This window comes from Dermacentor andersoni, chromosome 6, assembly GCF_023375885.2.
Source record: "Dermacentor andersoni chromosome 6, qqDerAnde1_hic_scaffold, whole genome shotgun sequence".
NCBI classification, from domain to species: Eukaryota; Metazoa; Arthropoda; class Arachnida; order Ixodida; family Ixodidae; genus Dermacentor; species Dermacentor andersoni.
The window spans coordinates 16,010,972-16,025,759 of record NC_092819.1 but is presented as its reverse complement, the minus strand read 5'-3'; the positions used below and the strand labels follow the sequence as shown (position 1 = coordinate 16,025,759).

General features: G+C 45.3%; 1 protein-coding gene across 1 annotated transcript in view; it reads left to right on the top strand.

The window, feature by feature from the left end:
* Nucleotides 1–1,770: 1,770 nt before the first annotated feature.
* Nucleotides 1,771–14,788, top strand: part of LOC126521542 (uncharacterized) — a 36,194-nt gene continuing 23,176 nt past the window's right edge. Inside the window, exon 1 of the mRNA XM_050170242.3 lies at nucleotides 1,771–2,253. Within this exon, the coding sequence (XP_050026199.1) occupies nucleotides 2,239–2,253 (15 nt within the window). The 5' untranslated portion in view covers nucleotides 1,771–2,238. The remainder of the gene's footprint in view (nucleotides 2,254–14,788) is intronic.

Below are 14,788 nucleotides of genomic sequence, written 5' to 3'. Positions count from 1 at the left end.
CACGTTCGCAGAAAACTTGACATTGAAAGCATTTACGACGGTCGCCTAAAGGCATATTCTTGTCTTGCTTTAGCGGCACTCAGTTCGAGTATGAAGGAAAATGACAGGTGAAAGGATGAGCGCTCACCCTGTCACCTGTCCCTGTTCCTTCATACTCGAACTGAGTTGCGCTAAAGCAAGACAAGAATAGGATGCACATACTCGTCTAAGCAATAATTAGCAATTAAGCAATAATTATCAGTCTAACCCTCGTATTCAGAAATGTAACTTAAGTTGAAGCCCATGCTTGACTTGATTTAGGTGACGCCTGGCGTTAACGGGCCCAAAGACGCTCACAGCGTTTCCTTCGGCGCGTTCACGACAGCTGCCACTTAGATCAAGTCAAGCATGGGCTTCAACTTAGGTTGCATTTCTGAATACGAGGGTAAAGGCATCTTAATATTCTGTGCTCCCGATAAATTGCACAAAAATAAGACATACCGACGTAATAGTTCTGCGGAAACCCGTAAGGTGTAGAGAAGTAATTAATAAAAGGAAAATGAGACATCCACCCAAACGTAGCTAAGTGCTACAAAGGAAACCCATACGGGCTCCTCGAAAGAAAAGATTCGCAGTCCGTATGGGTTTCCTTTGTAGTACTTAGCTACGTCTGGGTGGATGTCTCATTTTCTCTTTATTTAGACACGCAGTGTTAGGCACAAACGCAGATTATTTGAATAAAAAAGTTGCAACCTTTCTATTGTGCTCAGTGATAGAAGAGAAAGCATATATTGAGGACTGGGATACACTTTACCGAAGAAAGGCATTATATTACCCGCCGTGGTTGCTCAGTGGCTATGGTGTTGGGCTGCTGAGCACGATGTCGTGGGATGGAATCCCGGCCATGGCGGCCGCATTTCGATGGGGGCGAAATGCGAAAACACCCGTGTACTTAGACTTAGGTGCACGTCAAAGAACTCCAGGTGGTCTAAACCTCCGGAGGCCTCCATTACGGCGTGCCTCATAATCAGAAAGTGGTTTTGGCACGTAAAACCCCATAATTTAATGTAAGGTGTTATATTCACTTTCATAAGAAAATGTCGGCTAACATGGTCAGTAGAGTAAAATAGAAAATGAACGACGAAACGACGTACACAGAACAGGTGCTGTCCTGTATTCTTTCCATTCGTCGTTGTAAAAGTTGGGCTTGCACTGAATTCATGATTTTCTTTGCCTAAGTCCGACCTTAGGTCAGATCTGACCTAAGGCGAACAAAATCAGCAGCTCAGGCCCCCCTTCCGTCCCCCCCCCCCCACATACGTTTTATTTACCCTTTCGGCGACAAGATTGACTACGTGATCTGCGGAATCTCTTGCTGACTCCCACGCCTGATAAAGGGAAGTAACTGAAAGCGAAGGCGGTCTGGGGAAAAGGACACCGCTTACAAGCGAGGTGGCAATGACAGGGAAAGTGCAAGGTCTCGGCTCTCTCCACTTTCGGCCGGCGCGCCGTGGACAGTGGTCAGCGGACACGCTTGCACTGTCCCTCCTACGACAAGCAGTGCCGCCGCCGATGAGAGTGAAAGGGGGAGGCTGGGAGGGGGGGGGGGGGGGGTTGCGCGGACAAGAAGTAGGCAAGGAGCCGAGCGCCTCGTGCCGCTCTGCAGGAGGCGTGCAGCATCCATAGGAGCGGCGGCGAAGGCAGCGCGGGAGGGAAAGAAGAAAGAAGACCTAACTGGATTGGATGCTCTCGCGGGCTGCTGGTGGTGGCCCCAAAAAGAGGACCGGTGGAGAGAGGCCCCCCGTATAAATGCGCAATCGTCCTTTCGCCCAAGACTCTCACTGAAGAGAGTGCATGTGCAGATAGTACAGGCGGCCCAAAGCGGACCGGCAGCAGTGACGGCAGCAGCGCGAGGAGTGACCACGACACAGCGGGTTCGAGGCGACGCAGAGGAAGACCCTGGACTACAGCGTCACCGTTCCTGGAGCAGCAGGATCGCCTCCCGGCTTTGGTTCCAAGGCTTCGAAGTGGCTCCTCCACGCCTGCGCGTCCTTCCGCGTCGGACTACGGTTGACGGAGTGGACTAGCTGCGGTTCGGTGCAGTGACATTGGACGTCGACTCGGTGGAAGTGACATCCCACACTCGTTTCGCTTCATTCTCCTGACGCGAAGCGGGCAGCGCTCGAGAACTGAAGTGCGCTGCCTGAACTGCCAATAGGAAAAGCCGTCTTTGGAAAACGTTCCTGCCGACGCCTCAGGATGCACATGCTCAAGGTGAGCGATTACTTTAATTTGGTTTTTGTTTATTCACCAATCGCCATTCCTCAACGCAATTACCATCAAAGGCATCTGAATTTAGGCATACCTTCGCTATGCATGCAAAAGTTTAGAAAAGCGCCCACTGCAATATCCTGGTTTCCCTCTTCGCTTCATAACGCCACAGACATCAGTTCATATTCGTGATAATAATACAGTTCATCGTCTGGGATAAAGCAGATGTTTCTTGGCGCGTCAAACGTCGTACGTCATCGGAACATTTTCAAAAGTCACGAAAAGGAACTTACCGTACGAGTAGCCCAAGAGTTCTGAATTAACCGGCAATGATGACAGAAGCCACACAATTATTACTTTGGCGCTTCCTATGCATTAATTTCAGCGTCGATGCAACACATCTACAATCGTGCAATCATGCAAATTTATCCACCGTGGCAACTCAGTGTTTATAGCGTTGCACTGCTGCGGACGAGGTCGCGGGTTCGATCACAGCCGCATTTCGATGGGGCGGAATGCAAGAACGCTTGTGTACCATCCATTGAGTATACGTTAAAGAATCGCAGTCTCGAAATTAATCCGGTGTGCCCCTCTACGACATGGTCGGGGTAGTGAGTTGCAGCAACATGCGGGTTTATCCTGGCGATCAAGGCCGGCAGTTGTTCCGCCCGAGCGTCTCTTATAGAATCACTGTGGTGTCTCTCTTAAGAATGCGATAAGGAGACGTGAAGTTTCTTTGCAGGCTATAACTGGTCCTTCGGGGAACACGAGGTGTTGCAGGCACGTAGGCGGAAGTTCATATTGTTTCAGATTTTCCAGGAGAGCGTCCCTTTCCTCTCAGAATTTTGGGCACGACCACAGAGAGTGTTCAACGTCTCCTGTACTCGCCGTGGTTGTTCAGTGGCTATGGTGTTGGGCTGCTGAGCACAACATCGCGGGATCGAATCCCGGCCACGGCGGCCGCATTTCGATGGGGGCGAAATGCAAAAACACCCGTGTACTTAGATTTAGGTGCACGTTAAAGATCCCCAAATTTCCGGAGTCCTCCACTACGGCGTGCCTCATAATAAGGAAGTGGTTTTCGCACGTAATACTCCATAAGTTAAGTTTATTTAACGTCTCCTGCATCGTCGCAAGTCGTACAGTTCAGAGAACTGATACGCCCCGTAATAAATAACCACACTAGTGTACTAACAGATCCTGTCCTCATTCGACACAGAAATGAGGCTTCCTCTCGACGAAATCTCTTGGTTACGCATAGTATATGTGGTGGAAACCAAAGTTGCCCAAAGTGGCCCAAAGTGATTTCGAATGTCAGATTTCTGAACTTGATTACTCTTTGGGCGCTTGACTTTGGGAGGATGATGAATCGCTGTGTATGCAAGAGCATCAGTTGCCAGCAATGCCACTGTAAGGGGGAATCCAATGAATCCCTACTGTGAAGGCGTTGTTATCGAGTTCTTTCACGAGAGTTAGAGATTTGCGCGGGAACTTGCCTTATAATCAGATCGAAGTTTTGGAACATAAAACCACATAATTTAATGATAATCTACATTTATACCTAACACGTAAGCAGCTCATACATCGAATCTCGTGAGATAGGACCATTATACAATGTAATGTAATTGCAGAAGTTGAACTGTGTAGTGGAAGGTGTGAGCAAACATACAGCGTAAGTACTGCGGTGACGCTGCCATCCCTCTCGTTCCGTCCCGTTTCATTCATTAGAAAGCGATAGCGATCTAGTGAGACGCAATTGTCGGAGGCTTCGCGCACTATATACATTCATTTGCCGAGTGGCTACTTTTCACTAGAAGCTCGGTTGCTGCCACAACGTTCATCACTGGATCTAAGGGCAACGTGCTGCTAGAATTCAAGAGAGTTGAAGCCCGGGGCACAAAACCGATCTGTCAGAGTAGAAAACCTGCTCGTAGTTTTCATCATGTGAAAAGACCTGTATATATAATGCACTGCGGCATCGGGTCTTGGAGCAGCGTGACTGCGGGAATAAAATATGAGATTGCGGGTTCAATTCCCAGCCACGGCCGTCGAACTTAGATGGGGGCCAAATGCATAAATGGTCATGTAATTATAGTTAGGAGCAGGTTAAAGAACCCAAGGCGCTTAAGAATTAATTCGGAATCATCCACTACGGACTCTCTTGTAGCATCAGTGTTGCTTCATGACGTTTCTTTCAATCCCTAACCCCCTTCTCCCTGCGTAGGGTGGGAAAAAGGACGTTCATTTTTGTTGACCTCTGAGCCTTCCCTTCTCCTTTTCTCTTTCTCTTAAACCGCAAGAATGAAGCACTCATTCAATAAAAATACGAGTTCCGTCTCGGTGCTCGCTTTGGTCAGTCAGCCACGTTTCGGGTGCGCCCACACTTCACCTATGACGGGCCTATTTTCGGTTCAAGTACCGTGAACACAATAGGCATGATACGCAGGGGAATCAACGCTTTAAATGCGCTCAAACGGTTGGCAGGCAAACGGACGTTCGAGGCGCAAGAACACCGCCGCTGTCGTGCTGTCCGGCGCGTGCACTACTTGCACGCGGAGGCGCCTCCAGAGACGTGGAGCTGCAACAACGACGAACCGAGGCCGACGCAACGTCAACGCTACGCTCAATCGTCGCCTCGATGGCAGAGCCAGAGCGTTCTGCTTTCCGCTGCCGGCGTATGAGCCTCGTGCGGAAGCCACTACTGGCCCACTAGCGTTCCTGCTGAGCTGCCGTGGTGTATGCACTGCTAAGAGCGGGAAGGGCACTAAACGTCAAGCTAACGTTACCTAATATTTCGCTGGGCGTCGACGAACGCCGACGGTTTCTCGTCCGTCTCATCTCGTGCACTATCCGATTCCCCAGCAGGCGACGCTTCTCATGACGCTAACGTTGTGATGCGCCTGGTAGCGGCTGTTCCTCTCATACGCGGCAGGAGTTGCCTTCCGTGCTACGTCACGCCAGCATGTCGCACCCGCGTGTGCTTAGAAGACCGTCCGAGGATTAACCCCCCAACGCTAAACCTGCTATCGCTGTCAATGTTTCGCCCTTTGGGCAAAACTCCCAAAATTTGTTTTTCGTTCTTGTTGATTTCCTTTGCATCAAATGAATGGATACAGGATTTTTTGCAACATTTATATACCATTTTCTGAGAATCAGAAATAAGGGCTCTTTAAGTATATGTTAACGGCCAGCAAGCATTATCTTTCACCCTAATGGACGTGTCAGGAATTTCATCAGTAATAAAGACTCAAAGAGGCTAGTCACGTCGATAAACTCTAATATGCACGCAACAGACCTTCTTTCCAACAGATACTATGTGTGACTTTTCTTTTTCTTCACAATGGATTAACTGACGTGTATGCTATATACGTTTTCGTCAAAATTACAATGTTTCCATGTCATTGACACCAGTTAAGGTAACACAAAAGTAACAAAGGAACAAGGAATGAGACAAAGGTTCAATGCTAAGTCCTATGCGTGACGCTATTCGAGGCTTAAGCTTCAACACATGGTAATAAATAGCGATAAACCCAGTGTAAATCCACGAATTTGAGCGAAATTTCTTCAGAAAGAAATATGGCTTTCTTCAGGCGTTCCTGATGATGAGCGATGGGTTTTGCGTCCCAAGGCTGCACTTGAGCTAAGACTGAAATCTCAATGGAAGACAGAGGGAGAGCGGTGCGGGATTTGTTCTGAATATTTTAGACCGCTTGCTGCTCTGGGCACCTGCTTACAGTTTGTAATGATGTGCGGCGAAGGCCGTAAACCTCACCCAGTAGGCTGGAAATAAATGAAGACTCGCTTGTCCTATGCGATTCACAGCTACAGCGACATTCGCAGCAACAAGAGCGCTATGTGGGCGGTGTGCGATCAGTCGTCGTTATCGTCTGTTTGTCGCCGTCGTCAGGCTAGCCACTTTAGCATTTGGTGGAGCATAAGGCTTGTCCGTACGCCCAGGCATAAGGCAGCAGGCCATATATACAGGATGTCCCACGTAACTTTAGCCAAATTAGAAAAAAAAATGTGCGAATGCCACGTAACTGGGCAGAACTAAGGTAATGTTGTTTGCCGTCGCTTGGAGATACTCAAATTATTTTTTTATTCCGCCTTATTAGATAATTAGTCTTAATTAATTAATAAACCTCTTATGTTTAGATGAAAAGTGCTAATGAGAAAATTGTAGAGCGACATGAGAAACTCCCGATGCAGCTTTCTGTTCCTCAATACTTGCTACATAAAACTGTTTTTCCGAGCGTGAAAGCAGCCCAAAATTACATGAAAAATGCCTCGAGCGGCCAGTCGAGTGCAAAGAACCTCAATGCACGGTAATATTAGTTATTCCCGCCCATCGGAATACGACCCTGGAGCCTGATAACGAATCCCCGATCCCGTGGTTTTCTCAACGCCATAGCTACGGAACCCGCCACGGTGGCTGTAAAGGGTTATCAAAGGTTAGGCGCTACAAGATAGAAAACAAATAACAAAGACGATGCAACGTTGTCAGCAATGCGAAACGTGTAACGCGATAGCTTGCAAAATAAAATACGATGTAATCCTTGCGCTTTTCAAGTAAATATTCGTCGGGGCATGCTAGGAATCTCCCTTCGAGAAGCAGGGTGAGAAACTAGAAACTTCTGCGCATCTTAACGAACTCAAGGGCCTTAAAATTATTGCTACATCTCTGAAAGCCTAGTCGCATCTCTGAAGCGTTCAATCCACAGCCGTGAGCATCGTCATTAGGGACACAATAGCCGACTTAAGAAATAGTTCGTGAAACTGACCTTATGAGGTGCGTCGAGCGAGTCGTTATAATTTGCTGAAAGCATCCTCATACAAAATTAACGATCGCACTTTTTCTATGGCTGCACTTGTTTGGGAGGGTAAACAAAGCGTGGCTTTTATTAGGCTGAGTGTACGACTCGGTAGGCGAGCCATTTAATGAGACTGCTTTTCTCAAGAAGATTTACAAAGACTTAAGCAGCTGGGAACGGCGGAATGGTGCTCCTGCGTTTACCCAGCAGAAATGTACTTCGCATTCACGCTCTCGGGATGCCTAGACGCTAACGAAAACTGGAACAGTTGCACTAACGCGGGTTTAAACCGTCTTGTTTCGAGATGGCAGGTTGGGATGGACAGGAAAAGACTTCGCGTGCTAGTTTCTTATGTGCAGCTAGCTAGAAAATAGGCTTTGGTTAGCATTTGGTTATAGGGCCCATGAGAAAGGTACAAGACGAAAATATCAGCAGACGTCGCTTATTACTCGAACGAGTGAGCTTACGAAAAGAAGGAAAGATTATTCTTTCCTTTTTTTCAGACAAACTTCCACGTTTAGACAGGAGAGGTCAAGCGCACGTCTGAAAATGAAAAACAATATCGCGAACAGCTTGGAGTTCACGTCTAATAAAACATATCTGTTTCGCACTGACATCGGCTCAATCATGCAAACCTGACTCGCCGGCAAAAATGTATTAGTAAGGCTCTGTTCAGATGGCTTGTATGCCTTTTTTTTTCGAACTATTTAAATCTTCCTGCCATTTTAATGCCACTGGCATGGCCGCTCAGTTTGTCAACATCTGATAGAACGCCTGCTGATAGATCCGCAAGAAACAAGTGATAATGCGAGAATGGTTTAAAGGTGTCATCGACCCGTTCGTTATGATGGGGACGACAGAAAACACTCACGCGTTGCCTCGCTGATTAACGGGATCCACAACTGCTCGAGAGCCGTGCAGGTCTACTTCTGCATGCTTTTTTTTCCTGCACTAATATCGAGCTTAAGCGAAGAGCGGTTTACAGAAAAAAAAATGCGCTAGGGTCCCATTATAAAAAAAGCGAAAAAAAAAAGAACTTGCCAGATGCGAATGGTCGTTTTGGCCTTCTCGGTCGTACGGCGTCGGTCCCTCTTGGGAGACTAGGTCGAGAGCGTCGCTAAGTCAGGCTTCGAGACGTCGTTTGTTTTTTATTTAAACTACGCTCGCAGCCACCTTAGTATCCGCATCGTTAGAGGATCACTTTCTCCCAAAATGCTTTCGAAAGACCCTGTTCCCGGGGCGCGAGTGACAAAAATCGAAGAAAGCTCTGCAGAGGGCCAGACGGAGGTTTCTCCGCGGACAAATGCGCTCATGCGTTGCCTAAATATAGACTCCGCGTCAGGGAACTTTTCGAAGAAAGAAAAGAAGTAAAAAAAAAGCAGTTACAAAGCGGGTCTCGAGGAAGGCGATCACACACGGGGTAGCGTTATTCCAACTTTGCCAACGCGGGACAAGCGCTGTCATTGCAGAGACGTCGGCATGCGTGAACGCGAATTTCGCGCCGGAGCGGATGAAGTTAGGCGCGATAACACGACCTCCTTTGTCTTCGCGACTCGTCTCCATCCCAGTCAGCCCTTGTTTTAAACTTTAGCTGGCGTTTCAGCCGGCGATATCATCCGCGGAACCATGTAATTGCGTATACGTTTAGTACGTCCCCAGTTGTTACATTTTTTTTTCTTGCTTTCCGTCGCTTCGTCCCGTGTTTGACATTGTGTATACAAAGGGGACGCGGAGCATCTCACTTTGAATTTCGTGAATTTTTCGCCGCGTCTTCGTTGTTGGCTTTCCGTTTATACGTAGTGTAATCGACGCCGAAGTGCTGCCTTCCTTGTTTGGAACAAAAGAGGTCACTGTTTCTCAGGCCGGCTAGATTGTTCTTGAGGCGCATAATATCTTAATTCGCCCTCTAATTGCGCTTTGAATTTAGAACGCTTCTTAAAGGCTACTTAGAAGAAACTGGAGAAGACGCCTGCGAAGAAGCGAGCACAATTCATGCGATGCACTAAACGCATTGAAGTGAATTTCGAGCCTGGTGCGCGAAAGTCGCCGAAAAAAAGCTACTTTCGAAAAAAGGTAGCTAGGAATGTTATTCTAACGCGCGAAGTGGAGCACTCAATTTTCGAGAGCCTACGTTTGCCTGCCATGTTTGCTTTCTTTCACGAAGAAAGAAGGAATGCCAGAGAAGTTCAGCACTGGAGGATGATTGTTTTGCGAGAATTCATTATAGCAACTTTGTATCTAGCCTTTGATCCTGTTCTGTGATTGACGTGGGAAGCTACTAGCTCCAGTACAATTTCCTTTTTTTTGTTACGAACCGTTCAAAGATGCAAGAAAAGAAAGAAAGAAAGAAAGCTGAAGCTCGCATATTAGTAGTTCGTGTTTTCTTTAATAACATCGTTTCATTTATGTAAGCTGTTTGATGTGAACTTTATGAAGTATCTGTAGGTTGTTTTTTTTTCTTTGTTTTTATTGTTTTCGTTACGTCTGCATCAAAACTAACAAAATCGTAAGATGAGATAGCGTGTACCGTACTTTAGAAGGCGTTGTTTGAACGCACAAAAAGAATAACCCCTAAAAGTTCAAATGAACAGTTGATGCAATATGATAGCTAATAACAAAACTTTGCACCGAAACGATAAAAGAGGAAAAGAAAAACGAAGTGAATTAGATAGATTTCCTGCCAGTGCGCAAGGTTTATGGGTGTAATACGCATTAGTCTATTTTGTTTAAGATTTCTAGGTTCTTGGCCTATCCCCCACTGTATGTGTGTGATTGTTGAAGGAATCATCAGCAGCATACGTAATCAATGAAAGATTTCATTGGGCTTGTTCCTGAAATATATATATATATATATATATATATATATATATATATATATATATATATATATATATATATATATGAACGTGGAGAAAGAGTTTAACCAAGGGGCCCAATTCTTTTTTAATTAATCATATCAGAAGAAGCCAACAAAGAAACCAAGAACAACATAGGGGAAATTACTTGTACTTACTAATTGAATTAAAGAAAATCATAAATTGTACATAGAAAAGAGACAACCATTGCCCCACAAACACAGAGAAGAACAAATAAGACCAGAACTCACCTGATCTGTGCTTTTATGTGCATTATATGTGTTTAAATTTGAGCCCCTATTCCAAAAAAATAGGGAATCACGTTTCTGTAAATGGGTGAGCTACATAATGGTTGGCGTTGTGTGAAAAGAACACTGGCCATTGTGAAGCAAAACTATGAGCCAGCTGAAGGTCCCTTCCGCGGAGCTGTGCCAAGCATTAACTTGTTCTGAGTGAGTTGCAGAGGTGTGGTTGCGTCGTAGGCTCCAAGTTTACACCACAAATTGATTTGCTTGTAGAATGACGCATTCGATGCACATTTGTTTTTTACTGGCGGCAGCTTTTCGGTACTACAAAAATGTATTGGTTGCGGGGTAGGCCGGCTGAGATTGGTAACTGGATACTTAGCGGTGAATGTAAGAATGAACCGGACGGAAGCGCTGGAGATTGTCACGAGGCATAAGCTCTCGACTGTTAGCGAGCTCGTGGATCGAGCGAGAGAGGGGGAGAGAGAGAGAGAGAGAGAGAGAGGGGGAGAGGGAGAGAGAGGAAGTAAATTTTATTTCAAGAAATATGAGGCACTAAAGCAACGCACTCTCAAAATTATGTGCGCCGAAACCACTGTGCAGCCCTCGAGAGTGCTCAAGAGAGTCCGGGAGCCTGCTCCAGAGCAGCACACTTACCTAGCATATCGCATCGAAATTTATTATGAGAATATTTGCGAAGCTTTTCTATACAATGGTAAAGCCTCGCACGCTCAATTCACCCGTTTTTATATCAAGAACGAGAAATGGGGTGTTGTATCGGTGCGATCATAGAGCGTCGTGTGTTAGGGACTTAGAGTGTGAAGTCGTTTGAAGCACTGTAGAAGCTGCAGGACTCCTTAGACAATAGGAAGGCCGAATGCGCCGCGAGATGTGTACATCCGCGCCGCGTCGTCTTCTCAGCAGCTGCTGAATTCGCGGTATACGAAGCGCATGTGCAAAGGTCCTAACATGTCAAGTATCGCTGTAACGTATCACAGACACACAAAAAAAGACACTCTTAATGCCTCCATTATTCAGACAGTTTCACTCCGGAACTATATTCCACTGCGCAAGAACATTGCCTGTGTAGGACTCGTATCTTCGGCAGCGCTGCAAACGGCTTGGGCTGTAGAGTCCCAATCATCCCAATCCAATCCGCATCCCAATCACAAAACGAAGATACCAAGGAAGAAGAGCAAAGCAAGGTGGCAAATCGAAAAACTACGTGCCGGTTACAATGAAATGAGTCAGAAATGCGTATCTATAGGCAAGTGCGTTGCGAAATTAAGCTCGCCTAATGAGGAGCGAAGTGGCAACTTAATGTTCTCAAGTTAACTTGAGGAATTATACAGTGTTTCAGCTAACTCGCGCCAAGCGTTAAAAAAAAATCATGCGTGTGCTACGACAATGCAACCGGCTCAGTATTGTTCACTGACCTCTTGAGTAACCCAAAGTATGAGCTTCAATAATTAATGCACAAAAAGTTAATTACCTATATTTTAAAGTACTAATTTAAGTGCAACACTGGTTGTTGTTATTCAGCCTATAATGATCAATATCTAGTTAGTTTCTTTCTATAAAGAGTGCTGCTGGGGTTTCAGTTTTCGGGGTTTCAAAGAAAGCGCATGGGATCTAAAAAAAGAAAAAAGAATAGAATGCAGAGACCTATTACGAGGCACCTGTGCATGTACTATAAGGGCCTAAAACTTTCAACGAATGATCGATGCTGCACGCCGACGCAATGTTTGAATAGGCAGAAGGATGGTGGATTGGAGACAACGGTCGTGGGGGGGCTTCCACTTTTAATAACGTCACTTCTCAACTGAAGCGCTGAATCAAACGGAGCCGTGGCATACAACGATAAATAACGCATGAATATTCTTCGAAAATCTGTGAGTGTTCTTGCTGTTGACAGATTGCGTAATGGGCGAGGAGGTTTTGGCGATGAATGACGTTACACCGGAGACGACCGTCATGACTATCACTTCTAAGCCATTATTTTTGCTTGCGCTCTATTCATATGTTCAGTCTGCGTGCAAAAATTACTCATTCGAAAGCAGTAAGCTGACACAAACGCCACAATAACGCAAGTGCTTAGTCACGTGGTACTGTTTAAGGTCTAGCACGCTTTTTCGGCGTCCCCAATTCCGCCCGAAAGTAAAACCATAATGACAATATTAATGATATAAAATTAACTGGATGTTACTCAATATGCTTTCAGAGATTCACGACCGAAGGCTTGCGGTTATATGTAGATGCACTAAATCTCGGTTAATTATTGTTTTTTTTTTTTCATGACTTAATCTCGTGGTAAAAAAAACACATTGAATTGCTCAAGAAGACAGTAAAAAATAATGAGTTGGATGCGTTCAGGTAGTGCACAACATGGCTTAAATTATGGATCGGTACAAGTTATCACAAGCGCCCCGTACATTATACGCTTTAGATATTACTTAACTTCAAGATGGCCGTGCATATTGGCAAGGTCGAAAACTTCTTCAGCAGACGAAGTGTCCTCCTTATAATGTCGTTTAAATAAATTAAATCAGAGATGGGGCCACGCTAAACGATATCGCAGACGAAGCAGAAAGTTAGTGACTACGCCAGAGCGCTCTACGAGGCAATGCCTAATAATATGCAAATGCCACGTAACTAGAGAGAACCAACGTACTGTTATTTGCCTTCGCTTGGAGCTACTCAGATTATTTTTTTTCATTCCGCTTAATAAGATAATTAGTCCTAATTCATCAATCAACGTCTCAAATATTATAATTAAATGAAAAGTGTCAATAAGAAAATTGTAGAGCAACATCAAAAACCCCCGATACAGCTTTCTGTTGCTCAATACGTGCTACATAAAAGGGTTTTTCCGAGCGTGAAAGCAGCCCGCAAATACACCCAAATTGCCATGCGACGGGCCGCTCGAGGCACTTTGCGTGTATTCGCGGGCTTCTTTCACGCTCGCAAAAACACTCTCATGTACCACGTATTGACCAATAGAAAGCAGTAGCGAAGCGAAGCGCACGAAACGCCAATAGTTGGCCGGACGCAAAAGTTGAGATGGGGATTGCTTGCTTGCACGCGCAGGAAGCGGTAGAGTGCTACTCAGCGCCGCCATATGCCAGCGCTTGAAACTGTGTCGCTAATATCAGCCGCCACGAAGTCAAACCACAAGCCGGAGTCATATCTTCGGCAAGAGCCACATAAACAAAAAATGCGCTCTCGTGGACACGCGAGAACTCACGAGAATGTTTCGCAGAACCTGCAGAGCCCGCAGCGGACGCTACGCAACTTTTGAAAAGCTGCGGGCGCGCACAAGAGACCGTGCGGGCTCCTGCGTACTGCGCATGCGCACTTTCGCCTTTGCGGATTTTCTGCGTACGCAGAGCTGCTGCGGACGCCCGACTAAAACTGTCTAATTATGCAACAGCCATAACGCATAACAAGAACAAAAACACGAAAAAAAGAGAAACAGACATAACTTGCAAGACATTTAAAAAGTACTAGATGATGGAAGCGCTAAAGAGAATGCAACATAACTATTTGTCGCAATGTATAACTTCTAGAGAATACAGCGAGTACAAAGATAATATCATAATAAAAAAATGTTTTCACTCAAAAGCCTATTTAGGGCACATTACCAGAGAGCAGATACATTTAGCATATTCCTTTACTCCGAGTTTAACCGCCGTGGTTTCTGAGTGGCTATGGTGTTTGGCTGCTGAGCACGAGGTCGCGAGATCAAATCCCGGCCATGGCGGCCGCATTTCGATGGGGGCGGAATGCGAAAACACCCGTGTACTTAGATTTAGGTGCACATTAAATATCCCCAGGTGGTCGAAATTTTCGGAGTCCTCCACTACGGCATGCCTCATAATCAGAAAGTGGTTTTGGCACGTAAAACCCCATAATATTATTTTTTAAACTGAGTTTAGAACTACATTGTTCGATAAGTTCTTGGATATAACTATTGTTGTGGAAAAGGTTAGGGATTTGGTATATAAATTGCTTGTGTCTGATATCATAGGGAGCGTTAGTATGGTAGCAATGAGTTATATAACTGCCAAGGTCATCTTCAAGTTCTATACGAATATATAAGGCTAGTTTGAGGCTGTAAAGTTGGTTAACAGTAAGTAATTTAAGCTTGTTAAAAAATGGCCCAGTATGTTCACTTCGTTGTAGATATTCTATGCAGGGAACAGCTCTTTTTTGCAGAATTAGTAAACTTTCAAGGTTCGTTCTGGAAGTCGTACCCCAGATTAAGACATAGTAATAGAGATGAGAATGAACTAGTGAATAGTATAATTGGAGCCTCAGCCAGTCTGGTACCAGAGACCAGAGTTTGTATAAGACAAAAGTTGACCTAGTCATACTGACAAGTATTTTGTTCATTTGCGGTATCCAACTGAGGTTTTCATGAGAAAGTACTCACAAAAATTTTAACAAAGGGACACGTTCGATGTCATTATTTTTAACTAGAACATAAATGGTGTAATTTTCGTGCTTATTTCTGCTCTTGAACTAAATATGTTTAATTTTACTAACGTTTAATTGTACCTGGTTAGAGCGAAGCCAGTATCAAACAGAGATCGAGCACTCCTTCTCTACTTTTTCTAAATCTCTTAAA